Raw genomic sequence first — 19,749 nt, 5'->3', positions numbered from 1 at the left:
ATGGATTTCTGGTTCAGATGTTAAAGATGTGCCATATTGAGAAGAAAAACCAAATACAAAAAAGAAAACTGACCTCTTCCACATCTGCTGAAACAATATCATCTTGTTCTTCATCCCTGCCACGAACTGGTTGTGACTGGCTGATTCGTCTTTGCTGAGGATTCCTTATGATGTAAGATGACTGAGATTGACTAGAACTTAAAAATAAAAAAAAAGTAGATTTGGATCTCTGGATGTCACTTATGGCACAGCTAAGAAAAACTCCAAAATAAAATCACCTTTAAAAGTCATTGACAAAAATCAGTAGTGAGCATTAACAAATTTTACCTGCTAGACTGGTCAGATGATGGTCTGGGTGGCAGAGGCTCCACAGAAAACAGTTCTTCACTTCCCTGCATAGCGTCTATACTAGTGCTAGCAAGAGTAAACGGTGCAGTAGGACGTGCAATTCCCATCCTGACTGGAATTATTAGAGATTCTGCTACATTGCATAACTCTTCAACAGCATAGGGCAACAATGCCTGGAATACACGTTTACATTTTCCAATTGGCTGTGGAATAAAATTGCTAGGGGAAAAAAAATACAGAAAAAGAAAGGTCAAATATGTCTTTTTTCCCAAAAACAACTTCACAACAATACTATTTGTCTTGAATTTTTGAGAAAAAAAAAATCTTTAACAGATACATACATTTGTGTGTGTAATAACAACATGCACAGCTATCTGAGGTAGTTAAAAAGATGTATCATTCTGCAATTCAAGACTAAGGCTTGGTATCTAAATCTAATACTGACAAACAATGATAGATTGCAATTTTAGCACGTCAAAAAAAAACTACTTCAAAAAATCCTAACACCGTAAACAGAAAGGTTCAGTATGAACATGTAAGTTTAACAAGCATTGCATTAAAAAGCTACGTGACATATCACCAGCTATTGTGCCATCCTGAGGTTTGCATCTTTCCACATCTGTCTACAGACTCCAAATTAATTCAGATGTTTCTGCCTATTGTTGATTTGTATCAACTCATTTAATAAGAAAATAAATATTTAAATAAAGAAAAAAAGGCAACCCCTCCCACCCCCCCTCCCCAGTCAATACATGCATCTCCACCCCTTACTTTTTCTTTTTGGAGGAAGCCATTTCCACACTAAGAATGACAAACACTCTTGCCACAGAACGCAGAAATCTCATTGTAACAGCAATAGCTTCTTCTCTGCGTCCTGGCGTGTATTTGTTTTGTAATTCCTTTACCAGAGTACCCAGCAATGTATCTAAGAGCTGAAGAAACAGGTCATTACAACCCGGCTTAGATGCATGAAACAAGACAGATTAAGATTCAAAGGGAGATCACAGTCACTGCAGCATAAATTCACAAAACCAAGACTAACTTGAAGTTAGTTTCAAGTTAGTCCCCAAGCATGTGATCCAAAATACACTATAGTATCATAATATTCAGAAAATTTATGTAAAACATGACTAAGAGTGCTTACCAAAATGTCTGCTGTACACTTGACAATAAGGCAGTGTGTAAAACAGTCCAAGCGAATAGTTCCACTTTGCTGATTAAGGTAAACTTGCTCTTCAGGCAGAAGATGACCTATCCTACTGCTTGCACTAAGACTTGGAAAAAACAAAAAGAAAGGAAATAAATTTATGTAAGTCAGCTGGTCTCAAATATCAGATCAAACTTTACAATGACAAGTATGTGTAAATACACACGGGTCTTTATTTTCCTGGGAGCCAAACATGATCATGGACTTCAGTGCATTCCAGTCCTGCAAAACACGTTCCAAAGCAAGCTGGGCAAAACGAGGAGGTTCTAAATCATGATCAGGCATATCAGAATCTAAAAAAAAACCAAAACAAAAAAAAAGGCAATATAAGAAAGAGGTACTGAAATATGGAATTTGCCATTTATTTCACTGAAATGGCTCTTACCTTCAGGATTTGCAGTTTTACGATTACGATCTTCCCTAATTCTAGGTGGTCTGTACTGGCAATGTTCTACAGTTTGCCTGGCAACTGTCTGTACTAAAAACAACAGCAGATGTTCTCCCCTGCAATAAAAAAATTATTAGTGGAAGTATGATATACCACATATTTAAAAGGAATAAAAATTTTTCTGCTTAGTCATTGCAGATATGAACTTACCTGCTATTTGGCATGGTGACAAGATTTGTGGTGGTAAGCAGGCGGTAAAGGAGATCAAGGCGAGCAGACTTTTGTCCAGCAATGAGTGTTTTACACTTGCACTTCTCCCAGCAATCACAGTAGGCTGTTGGAGATGTTCGTTTGAGCCTACAAGAAATGGAAAAGGTGAGGTGCAGCGCTGTTCAGTAATATACCAATCTTCTCTGAACGAGCTGAGGGGGTTAAGTGTACACCTTAAGATTCCCGCTGGAGTTTGTTTCTTACAGTAGCAAGATGACAAAACCTAGCTTAAAGAAGAAATAGTTTATATGTGGCAGCATTTGACATTTGCTATTCGTGTTTCTTACACTCATTTAAGAGGGCAGTTTCACCACAGAGCTTTCCCTAGTTCCTTAGTAAAACTCATTCAAGACAATTTATTTTCCCTAAAATAGCCTCCACCCAAGAAAGTTAAGTTGGAAATACTCATGACATGCAGTAAAATCTCAGTAACTGTTACAGAGCTGAGAATATCTTTATAATTGTATCTGTTAGCTTATTAGAGCTACAGTATTAATGCTGTAAGATTCACAGCCTGTAACAGCAGCACAAAACATCTGCAGCTTCAAAGCTTTAGGCCAGGTTGATCTGACACTTCTTGATTGCTTGCTCATTTTTCCCTTTATTACAGTTATCTTAAGATTAATACGCTGCACTTCTTTAAGAAAATTCCCAAGAATGATCTGTCATCAGGATTCACTGGCTTCAGAAAACTCCTGGGGGCACCCAAAATGAAAACAGTATTATTTAGATACAATATTCTTAGAACATTAGGCACTTTGTGGGTGTCAGAATTACTCATTTACTCTAAATTCTACAAAGTGAAAAGTACAAGACTGCTTCAGGTTACTCTTTTAATTCCAACCCATAAAATAAATCTCACAGAGTAGAATAAAAAGAAGGCTTTTGAAGTATTAATCTTCTTTGTCTAAGACTGGAACACTTTAGACAAGGAAAAAAACTTATTAACTATCAGTAAACAAAGGAAACAACAAAATATTGATTTAATTAAAAGAAACAGAACGCAATACTTACTTGCAGTCATGCCCTTTGTGACAGACCCTTGCACATTCTGTGCAACAACAAAGTGATTCCAATAGGCCACATGTTCGGCATTCAAATATATCCTAAAAAAAAATTACCAAAAATATTATGCATAGTTTTCTTCCTACTACACTTGCAATCTCAGAGTATTTCAGGATACAGTAACAGTGCACTTGTTCAAACTGATGCCTTCGCTTAGAAGGAGGTCAAGTCTAGAGAGTGAAACTTTGTTGCGAATTAGAGTGTTCAGTGCTTTCAAAGAGCTGTGTCCACCCAACTTCTTGTCAAAGGTAAGCAGAGGGTGAAAAGCCACACCCATTAACAGCCATTTCTGAGGAACACAATCAGCTTTGAGAGTACAAAGCAATTCAGGGAGGCAGTGACTACACCAGACGTAAAAGTCACAGTAATTTAAACAATGCAGTTAATAATTTAAGAGTCAGATTACCACACTAACACAGTACGTGGTCAAAACATATTCCTATTTAGTTTAAAAGAAAAAAAACATCCGAACTTACTTGGTTAATATGTTCTGCACCAGTCCAGGTAAAACTGCATGTATCATTACAACACAACACATACAAAGGAGAATCATCTGGATTTGTACCAGAAGGACAAACCATTCCCATGAACACATCATCTTCTTTTTCACTGGAAGCTGCTTCAGCTGAAATGATCAATATAACACCAGTGTTAAAAGAAACACCCCAAAAATAACCAACACCTACCAACAGAATCCATACCCAGCAGATGTTTGCCATTACAAAATCTCATACAGAATTAGAAGTTTGAATAAAATCTGTTACAGCTTTTTGAGAAAACTTTCTGCTTGTCACATTATTTCTTATAGAAGCTGTTGAAAATCCCTAATTGAAAAACACAACCATCAACTCTTCCCCAGTTTTAAATTCTTCCCCAGTTTTAAATTCACTGATACTTTAATCAATTCTATCAATTCAGTGAACCACCATTTTGAAGCATTATGGACAATATTCTTAAAAGGAATGTCTTGTACCACACACAGTCCTATAGAACTGTGGTATGCCAATGTCAAATCCACTTAAGTTTCTTCCTAAGTTCAATTTCACATATTTCTCTTAAATAATTAAGTATCAATGTTGAAAAATAGTCAGAAAACATTTGTTTGTATGTAAGTCTTTTCAGGAACAGGATCTAGCTTGGCATACTGCTTTATCATTATTTTTCATTTCAAAGAAAGATATTCCAGGTGATACTTTTGTGCTACCAAAAAATAGTACCTTAATCCACTGGTTTGAAAAGCAATGAATTGCTGAAAAGACTATAAAGAAAACAAAAGCAGTAATATTCATAGAAATCTACTGTAATATACAGAATACAGAGAAAGATACTACAAAACAGCAGAATGTCCAAACCATGCAGCAATATACAGTTGTAGTAACGACTCTGTACACATGTTGAGTGTGCACACACTTCAGAAAACTTTAGGAAACCACATGCTAATAATTACTGAAACTGTTGTACCTTTAGCAATTTTCTGTGCGGTTTCTAGAATTGTAATTGCAGCAGGATATGCCCGGCCACTAACTGCTGACATGAATGGTGTCATGCCTCTTGCATCCCTAGGGAAAAAAACAACAGACAAGTTAAAACATTGAATTTTTTTGTTATGCAATTTGTTATTTTTTTGTAACATACAATGTAGGACACAAATATATAAAAAAATAATATGAAAAGTTTGCACTGCTAATCTTGTGCAAACAGAAAAGCCACAGAGTGAATAAGTACTCTTATTTGTTTTACTTCTGTGAAACAGACCTACTTTTAAAGGATGGCAGGACACAAATACTGTTGATATTCTAACTCCCTTCATTTTAACTAACAGGATTTTAAATAACCTTTTTAAAAAGGCTTCTACATAATATATTTCAGGTGATATAACATTACAAAGGAGAGCAAGAATTTATATGAAAATCCTTACTTAGCTGACAGCAATTCTCGTAGATAAGGTTGCAGAACAACACTATCACACAGCAATTTCAGTATGAAATGAGCATTTGCCTTCCGATCCTTTGATTCCACTACAGATGGTTCGGTAGAAGGACCTGTAATGAGAAAAAAAAAATTGAAGAGAAACAGTTTTTCCTCAAAAAATGATTACCTGTTAAAAGTAAATAATTCAATGAATCACCAGGGTGATTAATTAGTAGCTTGACTATTCAGTGCTTTCAGCAATACTTCACTGAAGTATTGTAAATTTCAGTTCCAAATTACATTCTGAAATACACAGAGCAATCCAAATTTCATACTGATTACCACAGCTTTGCATATTTGTCATTCCTCAGGTAAAAATAAATTTTTTACATAAAACATAACATGGTGCTTCATTTACTTTCTGCACACTTGTGAAATTCTGCTTCAATCCAATCTTCATCTGATAAGAGGCATTTTCATATTCAGAAAGTCTGTGCAAGCAAAGACAGCTTTTGAGATAATTTTCCTTCTAAAGCATAATCAAATAAGCAGTATGTCCTCACCTGGTATTGTGGAGGTGCTAGGTCCTTGGCCGGTGCCAGTCGCTGCTGTGGTAAGAGATCCCACAGCGGGGGCCAGGATAAAATCAATGTCACCATCTTTCAGTAAACAGAACAGCAGGATGTATATCAATACATAAAAACATCCCTAACAACATGCTCTTGCTGCAGTGTCTAACACACTGCAGGTTTTCTGTATTAAACTGGTACTCTTTCCTACAAACGGCCACATTCCTAGATCAGTAACTCAGCATTACAAAGAGCACTTCCCAGAAGTTTGACACCAGCGTTAGAAAGACACAATCTGGATTTGAAAACAGCTGTTAAGTCTTCAGTAAACTCTTAAAGTTACCTCAGTGACTTCTTGCTACCTCAATGGCATTAGACAGACCTCAGAGTGAAACTAAAAAAGGTTGTTCACCTTAAAAGCCATCGGTTCCTTTATCAGCTCTCTCCTTCTACAGTATAATGTGATACACGAGCAGACTTACCTGGATCCATTGCAGGAGGATCTGGAACCCAACTGGGAGGAGCAATTGGTGGAGACACCGGGTCCTGGTGATCACTGGATGAAGCACCAGCTTCATGTCTGCCCAGTCCAGCAGCTCTCAAGGATCTTCTCATCATTTCCCTTAATCTCAAACTGAATACAAAACCAAGGCAAAAAATACTCTCATTTTCGTTTATAATTAGAACATTTTAAAACAGAATTGCATACTGGGAAAGGAGACCATTTTATTTCAGCATAAAGAAGAACTACCCTAGAGGTATTTTTCATTACCATATTCCATTTTGTTGCAACAGAATATAATGGCCTTGGAAGAAGAGTCAGCCAGCAATGCATCAATGATTTGAGCCCAGAACGCATCCCTAGTCACCACAGCACTGCCTCTTGCAGGCAGCAGCTGACGGGCATTGTCATCGCTACCTGACATTCCTTTTACCCCAGGCTCACTGCCAGGGGTGTTAAGCTTGTGCAAGGATTTGCTCTTGTTGCTACTGCTTTTTAAAATCTAAGTACAAGAGGATAATGAAAGAATAAAAAATTGGGGTTTGAAAAAACTTATTTTTAGGGGAGTTATTTGTTTAAAGTTATTTAACACCAAAGTACTACTTCACTGAGGACAGTCAGCAAACAATTTCAAGAAATTCGGTATCATCTTACAGAGGAAAAGGTGTTGGAATAGGTGGTGGTGGTGGGTTTTTTTAAATGCACATCCTTTTAAGATTAATGTCTCCTAAGCATGTCAGAAGGAAGCTTCAACCCTTACCCTTATCTTCCGTATCGAAAAGATTATGGTGATGAGGACTGTAGCTTGGGAAGGATAAAGGCATCACTTCATGTCAGTTGCTCTGACTAGAGAGCTAAGTAAAAGATTTGTACTGTGCTCTCAGCCAGAGTGCTCTGAACTGACTAGAACTCAGTACAGATGCCTTCAAATTCCCTCCAAGTAAGCACCACTCACTTCCGTCACAAAAAGAGGAAGAACATAAATGTCTCAGAAATTACAATTCTGTCAGAAACATCCTGTAGAGCCCCCCTGATACAAAGGACCTCACTATGACAATGATTGCTTAGGATAAAAAGAATCAACTTGAGTTCTTCCCCACTGGTGCTGTTCTCAGTATTTATCTGCGTAAGTGACCACTTCTCTCAGAAATTCTCTTAAAACAAGCCTGGGCACCTGTACAATACCTCTGTGGTACTTAATACTCCTTAGTAAAGAACACTAGAGCTTTTCCTCAAATTCCCTCTCCCCACAAGGAGGAGCATTTTCACTTCACAACTGAGGAGACAAAACACCAATCCCAGAAAATAGAATTTAGAAATATCCCACCATTATTTCTCACACCAGAAAAAGCTTAAATAAAACCCACTGGAGCTATAGTTTGATGCTTGAAGAAGTGAAATCCGACTTTAGGCTAGTAATAGAGCCCATTCTCAAACTAAACTAAAGAATTAATAACAGGTTGGTAATTAATACGGAAATTAGCATACAGAAAACAAGAAGAAAGCATTACTGAATTTACCTTCTGCTGCTTGATGATCCTGCCCTATTTCCTGGACCATTACTGGACACAACAGAGATAGCATTTGCAATAGCTTCCACAGCTGAGAGCCTTTCAGCAAATGTATTCCTTTCAGAGCGCTCTGCTTCTGAAAAATTAAGAAAAGTGTCAGTGCTAAAATTTCACTTGGGAAAATTTTAAGAAAGGAGTATAAAATATGAAATGTCACTAGTCAGAAAATGTTCCCTGCATTATTGTTTTTTAAATTTTTTTTTTTTTGACATTTAGAGGGAAAGAACTTAACAATGATTCTGACTGGGTTTGGTTTCTAAAAGGCCATCAAGGAAGTAAATTTGAGGTACCCAAGCTCCAGTAGAAGCTTTCAGTTTTCAGTATCATCAAGAGACAAGGACCTAACATGTAGCTGGTTCCAGATACTTGTTGAGTCAAGGCTTCAAAAACAATGACAACAACAAAAAAAACACCAAAACCAAACCAAACCAACCAACCAAAAAAAAAAAAAAAAAACAGACCACCATGAGAAAAAAACCCATACAAACCACACTTCAAAATGACCATCCATGAACAACAATGCTAAGTTGTGGGGTTGTACAATACACTCTACATATAAACACGTTTAGGAAGACTGCCCCTGATGGTTATAAGGCAGCACAAACAGTTTGCATCAGAAAGAATGAGCGTTTCTTCTAACATCTACAACCCTAAGCACCATAACACCTAAAGGTTCTATTCATAACGAGGACTGAATTGTGTCAAGTGCAATATCAAAAAAAAACCCCAAACACAAAAGCTTCGTTGTACAGTTCCAGTACAACTTGAAGCAAAACCACCTGAAGCAAAGACCTAATGTAGATTTATTTATCTGCAAGATAAATACACAGATAAAGCAGTAAAGTCAGCTGTATAAGGTTTGCACAGAGTAACAATCATTGTTTCTTTAGGAACTACTGACAATTAAAGATCACATAACCACTGCACAGCAAACTGAAATGAATCACTAGCATCATGGGGCAAGAAAGAACTGAAAGAGAAGTCACTTTCAGCACAGCACAGGCCAGGAGAGGGACAATTTTCCTTTCAGTGGAGTGACTGACAATTTCTGGTACAAACTAGAAGGAAAAGGCGTATTTCTGAACACATGAAAATACTTCCTTAAAGTGACTCTGATAATTCTTTCAGGACACGTCTCAAAGTTGCTAGGGCTAGTGCTCACCTTCCACTTAAAGACTTCTCAAACTGACAGTCATCTTATACACTTATTTTCATACTGACAGCACTAAGACCTAGATAATTCCTTTTTTTTTTTTTTACAGGAAAGTACTATTAATACCTGTCATCTGAAGAATGAAAGAGGTAAACCAATGGTGTTTGTCAGCTTTTATAGTACACTTATTCTTTAGATCTTTCTACCTGAAGGTAGAAAGTGCTCATCACTACCTGAAGGAGCAAGGATCTTAGGTGTTGCTTGTTCACAAGCATGTGCAGGCTTCTTAGACAAAAACTGCCTACTACCCACAGCAGACGACTACTATGCACTCACAGAATACTACTCCTGTGCCCCTGGCCACAAGTTGACCTGTAGCTGAAAATGAATTGCCTTTATATTCATGCTGTATTCCTTTCTCAGATCCACTAGTTCTCTTAACTCATGATCCATCACTTAGTACGTCTGGACCCCTCACACAGCAGGTCACAGCTCTTGAGAGTGATCTCTCCAGCAATACAACCATTCTCTGCAACACCTGTTCTGGTGAAAGTAAACTGTAACTGAATTTTCACTGTTCCACTTACACCGTTAACATTCATTTCTGGAGACACATCAATCGTAAATGCTTTGGCTCTAATGGTAATTTGCTGTTCTGTTGGCTGATGAAATCTGTCCCAATTCCCTAGACAAAATCCCTCAGTTTTCATGTGTTCAGTGATGTTGGCTGAAATTCATATCATAACTCTTTGATGATTTCATATGCTTTGGACATTTCTTTTGGACATGTTTCTTCCAAGATCCTTTCTATTGGCAAGAGTGAGGAGATACCAAAAAGACAGAAACGGAGTAGCCTTCCTCCAGCTTTAGGAGGATATATTTTGTATATCTGGGGCCACTTTTCCTGCAATTCATTTACCCAACATTGCAGAAGCTATGGCAAAACTAGGCACTGGATCTAAGAGAAAAGACTAAAAAAAAAAAGCTTATCCCTGCTCTCAGTACTTCCTTTCTGTCACAGAGAGGAATCTACATAGAGAAGAGTAAAGAATCTCAGGCAGGTACTAGCTAGGAAGGGGTACTGTGTTCTGAAATTGTTAAAAAACATCGTATCTGTAGTCTGGAATTGAAGCCTTTACTCACAAATCAAACTTCTTTTACGGTTTAAGAGATGGCCATGTAAGTCCCAGGCAGTAACATTACTCACCACTTCCCTCCAGATGATGCACCAAAAATAAGCTTGCCCTAATACCCATCACTAACAGTTACAGTGAAAGCTAAATGTGACCTGAATCTGAAGATATGAATCCCCTTCAAGAACAAGTTTTATGAGGGGAAAGAGAGAGGCAGAGGAGTGTTACAAGTCTATCAGGTTCATGTTTTTCATTTTTCAGAAAGTTAAATTACATCCAAATGAAGTTACTGGAAAAAAACTGTCAAGGTTGCAAAGACAAGCACTCAAATTAGGAAAAGTCAGATTAAGTTTGCCTATGCACCCTTATTTCAGATTCACTGTGCGCTTACAGTAAACCAATCTTCAGTTACACAGTTGGGGTTTGTTTGTTTATTTTGGGTTGGTTTTTTGTTTTGAATTTCTTTGTCACTCCACCCGCCCTGCCCCCAGCAACAAGCCCCCTGCCTCAATCAGTGCACAGGATGGACGACACACTTAAGATGAAGGGTTGTACAATGAGCAAGCTGTTTATGCCTTGTTTGCTGCAACATTTGGAAGGGGTGAGTGAGGCAGCAACAGCTTCACAAAGAGAGGGAGAAACATTGTCTTGTGTTTAATGCCACCGAACATCACTCTGGAGAACTGGAACCTATTTCTGCCACGTCTAACACCACACAGAACTTTGTGAAACAAGTTTTTACAGATGATCATGATACATTTTACTAATTTCTGGACACCTAAAAGGTGCCTGACTCACAAAAATAATTAACATTCACAGATCAACTAAAACTACTATTTACAGCTCTAGAATGAAGTGTTTTGAAATTACACCTATTCGAAAAAATGAAATCAGGCCCTACATTTCTCAAACAGAACCTTCAAAATTAGTTAATACTTTGAATACCAAAAAACTTCAAGCACGAGATGGAAAGCTGCAGCATTACCCCCATTCTATAAATAGGGATATGAGGAACAATTAAGGTCTATAAATGACTAAAATTCAATGACAGCACCATACAAAAATCCCACAAGGAAGTTCATTCATTATTCAGTGCAAAGTTTGTATGGTGTGCAATAGTAAGGAATGGGGCCACACACTGAATGATGAGGATAAAAAGAAATATTGAATAGCTACCCATTCGGTGAGCACCGTCCATCTTGTGCACTGAATGAGGTAGTCCTGTGGAAAAAATAGTATGACGGTGTAATTAAAGACCATTTCACAATGCATACCCATGTACAGCACATGAGTAAACCTAATTCTGGCATTTCCTAATTTTTGAGTGCTTGACTTAGCAACCTTGTTCTGTTAACATGCTTTTTACATCTCAGAATTTAATAGTTTTTTAAATGGTGTCAGTAACTGGCATTAATAGGTCATTCTTTCCCATTTCTTGCTACACGTCAATGGCAAGTAGCATTTCTTATTGGAGGCACTGACATATACTATAACACTTGAAAAATATTAAATGCTGTTTCTTGTAAAAGTTTATTAGTGAGATAGTGGGGATGCTAGTAATATTAAGGTAGAAAAATACTTTCTTCATCTAAAATTAACAAGTGAATGTCAAAAGTTCGTCTTTTATAATCAATCAGCTTTTGAATTCTTATAAAACCTTATGAGAGTAATAAAAATGTCTCAGCATCTTTGAAAGGCTAGGACACTTTTTAGGTGCTAAATCATAATATACCAAAACATGAAGAGAGCAACCTTTATTTCAGATTTCTTGAAAATGCAGACAAAGTTTATCTTCAAAGTATTTTCATTATATTGTTGAGCTCACCCTCTTCCTCTTTTGTTTCTTTGTTGCTGGTTGGAAAGCATACAGATACACAAGCATGCAGAATATTACGGTTTCCGTCACATCTGTGGCCAAGGAACGTCTGCAGCATTTGTGGATTCTGATCCAAGACAACTGCTTGTTCAAGATTCATCAGGTATTGTCTGCAAGCTTCATAGTCACATCGAAGAATGTGCTGCATTAATGTTTGTTTCTGTACTCAAAAGAACAAAATATTTTAGAAATTGAAAGTACAAACGGTAGACATATTACCAACCTTCCTACATACTTCTAATTTTCCATTTTTGACGTTAATAGAAAGGTCTCTATCTAGGATAATGGTTAGAAGTCAGTGCAGGAACTCTTGGAAATATGCATGAGCACTGTTAAAAACAACTGCATGCATTCAGGTACAGACAAGCAAAAGAAACAGAGGCTTAAGCAGCAGAAGCTGTGAGGCTCACAAAAGCATTCCCTTGGCTTCAGAGTTGGATTCCTAAGGTAGCTTACTTATATTTCATGGCTACATGTGACATGGGGAAGGTGGTACAACTGAAAAAACCTAAGGCGGCTACATGAACTAGCTCTTACATATTTCTTTTTAAACAAACGTTATATGCACCGAGAAGTGAGTGATTAGAAGCTGTTGAAGGACTGGGAGGTTCATCCCATATATAACAAGCTTTTCCACAATGATGGAGTACTACTACACTGTGCAATCCATCTCAGTCTAACAGGGACACAGTACCTCGGGGTGGCAGCAGAGCACACGGCACATTTAACCACGCTGCTCCAAATCTCTGAGGAGTTTTTATAAGCATGACATAAGATAGATACTCTACAGGCAATTCAAGTGAAAAAACCTTCACTTGACTCTCATAGTTTCCTAGTGTATGGTCCAATTATATGATTTAAAAAACCCCAAACTTAAAAAATGTATTGCATTCTCAAAAAAACATGTTGCTGGATCCCTCCAGAAAAACTGGGCACCCATGAGACAAATAAGACTGTACGGTGTTAGTAGACATTTTAAAATGGTAATCATTTTAAAACCAATGCCTAAAAATCTTACTAATTGAAAGCCTGATACAGAAATCACGCACCCCAAAATGGATCTTTCACTTTACTTGGCAAATGTGTTTGTGTTTTCATGTTTCTAAGACAATCTTCTGCTGAAAGTAGTGGTTTTTGAAATAGTGAAAATACTAATCAATATCTGAACAGAAGGCTGCTTTAAGCATAACTTTATAACGCCAAAGGGAAAAAAGCATGTGATTGGGTAGTAAAGAAAATATTTACCTCAACAGCCATAATGATAATAGCAGCTTTCTTTTTGATGGTCGAGTTAGCAGGAAGATTTGTTAAGGAATGAACACCCATTCCAAGACTACTAATAGGTGGAAGATCAAGCCAGTCAGGGTCTCGTATCCCACCCATACAATCTTTTGCCATTGGATAGATTGTGCCATTTCCATCTCTAAGAATAATAGGCGATTCCTACATTTGGGAAAAAAAGGTTTTAAGTCTCCATAGTTTATAAATATTATCCAGTCCAAAAGGTCCAGTTCTTCTTGACTGCCAACAATGATGAAAGTTTACCTAAGATTCTCATTTATGTCATTGTCTCCTACCATTACAAGTGGTGTAGCATAAGATACAAGATTCCCCTTTGCAAATGCCCAAAATTTGCTTAACATAGTAAATACTATTAAAAATATCTTCCTTATCATATACATACATTATGAAATGCATTTATATGTGAAACATATAGTACCTATACTTTCAGCTTATTTAAATGCTACAAATACATTTTAATATATTGAAATTCAAGTTCAATTATTTTGACAAAAATGTTTCCTTTAATTATCCTAAACAAACTATATTGTGTTTGTGGAACAGTTGCACACAACCTTGATATATATTTTTAGTGTCAAATACATGGTTTTTTTCTCTTAACACTTCCATTTATTATCAAGAGTGGATCTTTATCCGATCTAGTTCCAAATCATAGCTAGATAACAAGTTTACACTAATCCAGGAACCATTCTGTCAAGTTTTTTCACCCTTTTTTTACATTCAAGGTAGAATTTGAATAAGATGTGCTTAGGTGAATTGATTGGTATTCCCCTTGTGCCTTCAGAATATTAATGGCAGCATCAAGTCTTTCATAACCTGTTTGAAAAACTGTTTCTCTGCCAGACTTTGGAAAAGCCTTACAGAAGGTTCTACCATCTCATTCAAAGATGATGGAAGTGAATTGCAGTGAGGTTAAATGACTGAGACAGAAAACCACAAACCTGTCCAGCTGTAAAAATAGCAACACTTCTCTCATTCTGACCCAGGAATGCAATGCTGCTGGTAGGGAAATTATTTTCCTGTTCAGCCTTTCCTGTGGCGAGGTCAAATATGCAGTATCGAACCCAGTTCCCAGTTTTCAGCACAGCATGCACTCCTTCAAAGATACACGGAGAAAAAAGTGTTTTACTGATGGCATCCAGTAAAAGAACTTCTAACTAAAGCACTTTCAAGGAATTACTAATATCAATGGCAAGAATCGTTTATGTTCTTTTGACAGCGGGTGTTTTCCACTAGGAAAAGAGATAGGTGATAAATAACAAACAGAGCTGGACTTACGGGGTAAGTCCTACTTACCTTTTGAATCTACATTTACTGCTAGGATCTCTGTTTTTTCAGGAATACACAGCTTTTTAGGTGTCCTTTGGAAACAGTCAGGAACTTTTGGAGTTCCACCAGTTTTTACAACCTGAAAACATATGTAAAATTTTACACTGCAATTAAGCACACACAGTGCTGACATTCCAAAATACTGATTGCTTTCTCAGTGTTTCACACACACATACCTGCAGTTCATCTATTCTGAGCAGCCTACAGTCTTGGAGAAGAGAAGAAGGATCGGGATCTGAATTAGAACTGCTCTGACAGTTCGCATTACTGGAGGTGCCTGGAAATTTCACAGCAACGTATGCACCATCCACTTTTAGCACCTGCAGGCAGAACACATTACAGTTCTATCAGAAGCTTTGAACAGAATCTGATTTGCTTCAAAATAAACCAGATCTTTATCAGGAAAAGAAAAACATTTACAATAATCAGTGTTTAATTCTACAGCTCTTGGTCAGTAGCCTTGTCGTTTGGCAAAATTACTGAAATCTTAAAAACTTGGATTTCTTATTGACTTCATAAGCACCCTGACTCAGGTCAAAGGTCCCACCGTTTCAACATCCTATGTCCAACAGGAACCAACATCAACTGACTAGAAAAGCTCCTACTGATACTCCCAGCTTCCACCTCCTGAAAACAGCAAGACAACTTCAAATTTAATATCCTGCACAGACCCTTCTCTTACTAATTTGTCCAGTCACTTTTGGAAATAAACACAATTCTTATGGCAATGAAGTCCAGACATTAGTTTACCAGAAAAAAAAAAAAAATCTACACTGAGCATCTCAGCCCTTATACTACAAGGCAAAGGAAATACCTTGGGTTTGGTTGGATTTTTGTTGGCCCCCTCTGAGACTTTATTTAAAGCCTCTGTCACAGAGTCTTAGCGCTCCTTCCTCAAGAGGAATGTGTATAGTGGAAAAACGACCTGTTGGTTTATGGTCTGTTACCTGTTCTGTGCACTCGATAAAGTTCTCTGCTCAGTCCTTAGGACTGAAGGATACAGACAAGTCTAACCAGACATTCTTCACGGATCTGTGTCTTTCTCTGGCCCCCAAGGAAATGGAAGTTACTCAACCCCGCATTCACACAGTCATTTCTAACACTGTAAACCTCTCTAAAGAGTTGCTACCATGTGTATCTAATCAGAGCTGTCAAAACAGGCTTCCTTGATACAGAAACTTCTTATGCTATCACCAAACAGCAAGGCCCTTTGAGTTTCCAGTTGAGACCACAATTTTCTAAAAAAGAAAACAAAGCTAAGAAAGAAGGGACTGGGGGAAGGATTGACAGTTTTAACTCTGAGTAGAAATAAGAACTCTGTGTGCTCTCTGTCTTGATCAAAACTAGATATAAGCAAGCATCAATCTTGATTACGCCCTAATTTCAATAGTGTCTGCAGAGAAAGTGCTTACCAAGCAATATTAAAGATCTAGATGTAATCAACTTCATCTGACAAGGCCCCAACAATAGAAAACATCTCTCAAATTTTCAAGATACTGTAACAAAAATTCAGGCATTTCCACGTTTTCTCCCAGTTTCTTAAGTGCACCCTCTCAAGAGCACTAGAGAAAACGATATATTGACAAACATTAAAGCATTAGCAGATTTTTTGTTACAAAAATTACTGTGGATAGTCACAGGTCTTGCTCCTCACATGCTGAAATTTCTCCCTAGAAGAATTACTCGTTCTAGTAGTAGACCATCACTAATGGCTATAAGAATATTACCCAAAATTTTCAAAATTCACATGAGTCAAGACATTCACTTGCATTAACTGCCATTTGGACTATAAAAAGACAGATTTCTATTGAGATTGGAACACTCTAGACAAAAGCTGTGATTTAGTCCAAAAATTTATTCAATGAAAATATAGATGTCTTTAAGATAATCAGACTAATTTACAAGCCTGAAATTGCATGCCAATGGTTCAACCACAGCTTCTAGCCAACATGTAGAATCTTTTTTTTGTTAATGACTAAATGTTGCTACAAACACTTTGTAAATTTGGGCTGCTTTCTGAAAGAAAAACACCTTAAGAAAAGGCACAATTGCCAAATATTTAAAATATGGCTTAAAGATTTTTCCAACACGCTTTCTGGCTGCTCTTAGTGTTATCAACTGCATCACTTCTCACATCACTTTCAATGTATTCAGTGAAATGCTGGCAGCTTTTAAAGTACTGTAACTCTATGGTGACTCTTCCAGAGTCCACATGGCAATTTTTTTTTTTCATTCAAGAAGAAAATCACGTATCTTTAAAAACTGATTTGGCTGAGAAGATATTCACAGTGTTTGAAGATTCTTCAAAGGAGAACTAAAATCAGTTCTTTAGTTGAAGTTACTACTTCTGCAAGGCTACCGCTGTTGGCTGTCACACAGAAAGAAAATAAAACTATCCACTGATGTAACGAGCAAGGAGCTCGAGTGTAGCACTTGACAGCAATTGTACACTGACAGCTCAAAAGCAGAGATGTGGTATAATGAGCTGGCAGCAAACAAGATAAATATGCAACAAACATTCCTCTTTAATTGAAATTATATAAGTCTGAGATAATTGAAAAACTCATTAACAAAAATAAAATGCAAAAGCTTAAAGGATTTCGATGCTTTAACTTCCAGAACTAATGTACTTATACTGTTGATATTCCTAATGCAGAAGTTTCACCAATTAAAAACAAGCATTTTACAGAACTACATATACAACATTTGCCTTATTAGGCCTTAATTAAAAGATTGTAATCAAATGAATTAAAAAAAACAAGCAATAACATGGAAGTTGTAAGATTTTTTTCTGAAAGCAGAATACCTTTTTAGTGCATTTTCAACTACAGGATAATGAGATCCAATCTTTCTTTCTACTGGAAGAATTAAAATGATTTGACAAACTGAAAAATGAACACAGTTGTTATCTCCTTTATCCTTACTACCAACCCATTGCCACACTCCTCGACACCACAATGCCACAGGTAATCGTAGAATCTTTCCCTCTCCAGAACCACCACATTTCCTCTCAAGACACAGCAGCAGAAGACCAGGGAAAATACGCTTTTTCTTTCTTATCCAATCTCCTTGTTCGAATGGAAGATGTTTTAACATCACAGAAAAGGCTTCTACCTCTACTCACAAAGTACAGTGAGCACTTTCAAAGAAATACTAACACAATTCATAAAATATTCAACTTTGAAGGATTAAAGCCAGACTCCTAAAAGGGACTGGGTAACTCTCTCGGGACAATAACCAGTCTGACCTCTTTCAATTTATCATTCTCATTGGAAGGCTTCAATCTCAGACAGAAATTAAAAATAAAAAAAAAGTTCAAGTGACTGACTGAAATAATGCAATACAAAGTACAGGTAAAGAACAAACTACTCAATTCAAATTAATGTTTCACAAAATGTTTCACCTAGGACCTGATAAGCTTTCTGGGCATAGGAACTGCAAAACTGGTAATACACACGAGTCCCACCTGCTTGAGGATAACTTTGATGACCAGAAGCAGTTTGGGGAGGCCTTGGTCACTGCCAATGGAAAGCCTCAGACCAAAATGAACCGCAGCTGCCAAAGCAAAAAGCAGCTCCAGCTCAGGTTCCCTATCCCTCTGTTCTAACAGCGGTTCCAGACACCATTTCAGAAAAGAGATCCAGAAGCTAATGTGGTTAAGTAGACTATCCCAAAGTGCATGGGATTGACAAAAAAAACTTCTACTCCTCTGATACCAGTGAGCTGTAAAAAAGGCTTATTTCAGCCCATATCTTTTCTAAATGACACTAAAAGACTCCATCAGACCTCTCACTAACACAGACAAGTGCCGGGCTTTTTCATTCCATCAGTCTTCCATTAAGTGGACAATCTTGTAATGATTACCTCCTCCATGTAATGACAGACTTAGAGGAATAAAGGCTTAGTTTTGTTCCAAGCCATGAAGGATTTAAATTGAAACAAGATTGGAAGGTAATAAATTTCAAGGAGCAAGATGACTAAACACAAGATATATCTAGCAGACATGCTTTCCTAATTTCTTTCAAGACTACCCCAGTGTAAGAACTTCTGTACTCTCTGCTCATTTGCTGCTTTGGCATCACATGTAATACACACTTAAAAAGTGTGTGTAAAATGCTGGTTGTAAGATCTACTGGTATCAAAATAATCACAAGCACTCAAGGGAGAGCTGCTTTATAATCATCTAAGTGCCCAGAGAGAAACAGGCACATTAGAAGTTGACACCATCTACCTGCCCACAGTTGTACAAACAAAACACAGCAGGGGGCTTGGAAGGATTTCAGTCAATCAGTTTTCAAAAGAGACATCATGAAGTTGCTGTGTATATCTAACAGCACAGGGACAGAAATTTTGTAAAAACAAAACTATTTCAGGAACACAGGCTGAGCATCAGTAAATTTGAAACCTTTTCCTATCTCTAAATTCTACCTCCTGAAGACTAAGTGAAATTTCTTTTTTTATGTATAACAAAGAATTATATAGAAAATTTTAAAAGATGGTAAACATTTTTACAGAAGCTCATAGCTATCACACCTGATTCACTTTTATCTAAAGAATATAACTGTTCAAAATTTCAGATGCTCTTGCAGGTAAAAGGACAAAAATAATTGTTTAATTCCTCTTACGACTTCAAATCTGAATTATTATATAAAGTAAGATTTTTGGCCTCAGAAATCAATTAGTACTGCAAGTTGTGCTCAATAAACATGTGCCAAATTATCAGTATTTCTCAAAGATGCCCCAATATTCACATACTCCACAACCACATATTTTACTGCATGACAGCACTGAGAGAAGCTCGGTGTTGCTCCACTGACACCATACTTTGTAACATCAAGTTCTTAAAACTCAAAAAAGTGATTCAAAGCCTTTCCAATTCTCTGAAACACCAAAGGCAACAAATTCCAAGGTTATACTGGAATAGTACACTCTCATGCAGGATGCTCAGGCCACTGAGGCCATCCATACCAATACATCAAAGATGTGACTTTTCAGATTGTCATTCAGTAAACAAAAGACCAGATTAACATGAATCTGAGTGAACTCAAAGGACAGAACTTCTTACCTCATGAAGTCCTAAGACTCCAAACTCACATGATTATATTTTCAGTCTGAACCTCTGTTT

The 19,749-nt window shown here is 37.1% G+C and overlaps 1 protein-coding gene across 15 annotated transcripts in view; it reads right to left on the bottom strand.

Moving 5' to 3' along the window:
* The window catches only part of UBR5 (ubiquitin protein ligase E3 component n-recognin 5), an 87,670-nt gene that overhangs the window by 20,684 nt on the left and 47,237 nt on the right, over nt 1-19,749 (bottom strand). For 7 of the 15 annotated variants that reach the window (XM_050307708.1, XM_050307749.1, XM_050307816.1 and 4 more), the window contains 20 exons: nt 14,801-14,944; nt 14,592-14,703; nt 14,237-14,391; nt 13,239-13,436; nt 11,943-12,153; nt 11,294-11,338; nt 7,781-7,907; nt 6,241-6,392; nt 5,753-5,848; nt 5,197-5,320; nt 4,740-4,837; nt 3,755-3,903; nt 3,228-3,319; nt 2,154-2,300; nt 1,941-2,059; nt 1,722-1,848; nt 1,493-1,622; nt 1,120-1,280; nt 328-567; nt 74-197 (listed from right to left, as the gene is read on the bottom strand). In XM_050307708.1, the coding sequence (XP_050163665.1) occupies nt 74-197; nt 328-567; nt 1,120-1,280; nt 1,493-1,622; nt 1,722-1,848; nt 1,941-2,059; nt 2,154-2,300; nt 3,228-3,319; nt 3,755-3,903; nt 4,740-4,837; nt 5,197-5,320; nt 5,753-5,848; nt 6,241-6,392; nt 7,781-7,907; nt 11,294-11,338; nt 11,943-12,153; nt 13,239-13,436; nt 14,237-14,391; nt 14,592-14,703; nt 14,801-14,944 (2,751 nt within the window). The remainder of the gene's footprint in view (nt 1-73; nt 198-327; nt 568-1,119; nt 1,281-1,492; nt 1,623-1,721; nt 1,849-1,940; nt 2,060-2,153; nt 2,301-3,227; nt 3,320-3,754; nt 3,904-4,739; nt 4,838-5,196; nt 5,321-5,752; nt 5,849-6,240; nt 6,393-7,780; nt 7,908-11,293; nt 11,339-11,942; nt 12,154-13,238; nt 13,437-14,236; nt 14,392-14,591; nt 14,704-14,800; nt 14,945-19,749) is intronic. The other 8 variants (XM_050307779.1, XM_050307798.1, XM_050307835.1 and 5 more) reach the window with 5 other exon arrangements.

The sequence above is a fragment of the Myiozetetes cayanensis genome, unplaced genomic scaffold (assembly GCF_022539395.1).
Source record: "Myiozetetes cayanensis isolate MyiCay16 unplaced genomic scaffold, myiCay2020 scf1, whole genome shotgun sequence".
Classification (NCBI taxonomy): Eukaryota; Metazoa; Chordata; class Aves; order Passeriformes; family Tyrannidae; genus Myiozetetes; species Myiozetetes cayanensis.
Note: the sequence above shows the minus strand (reverse complement) of the source record. Positions and strands in the feature narration are given on the sequence as shown.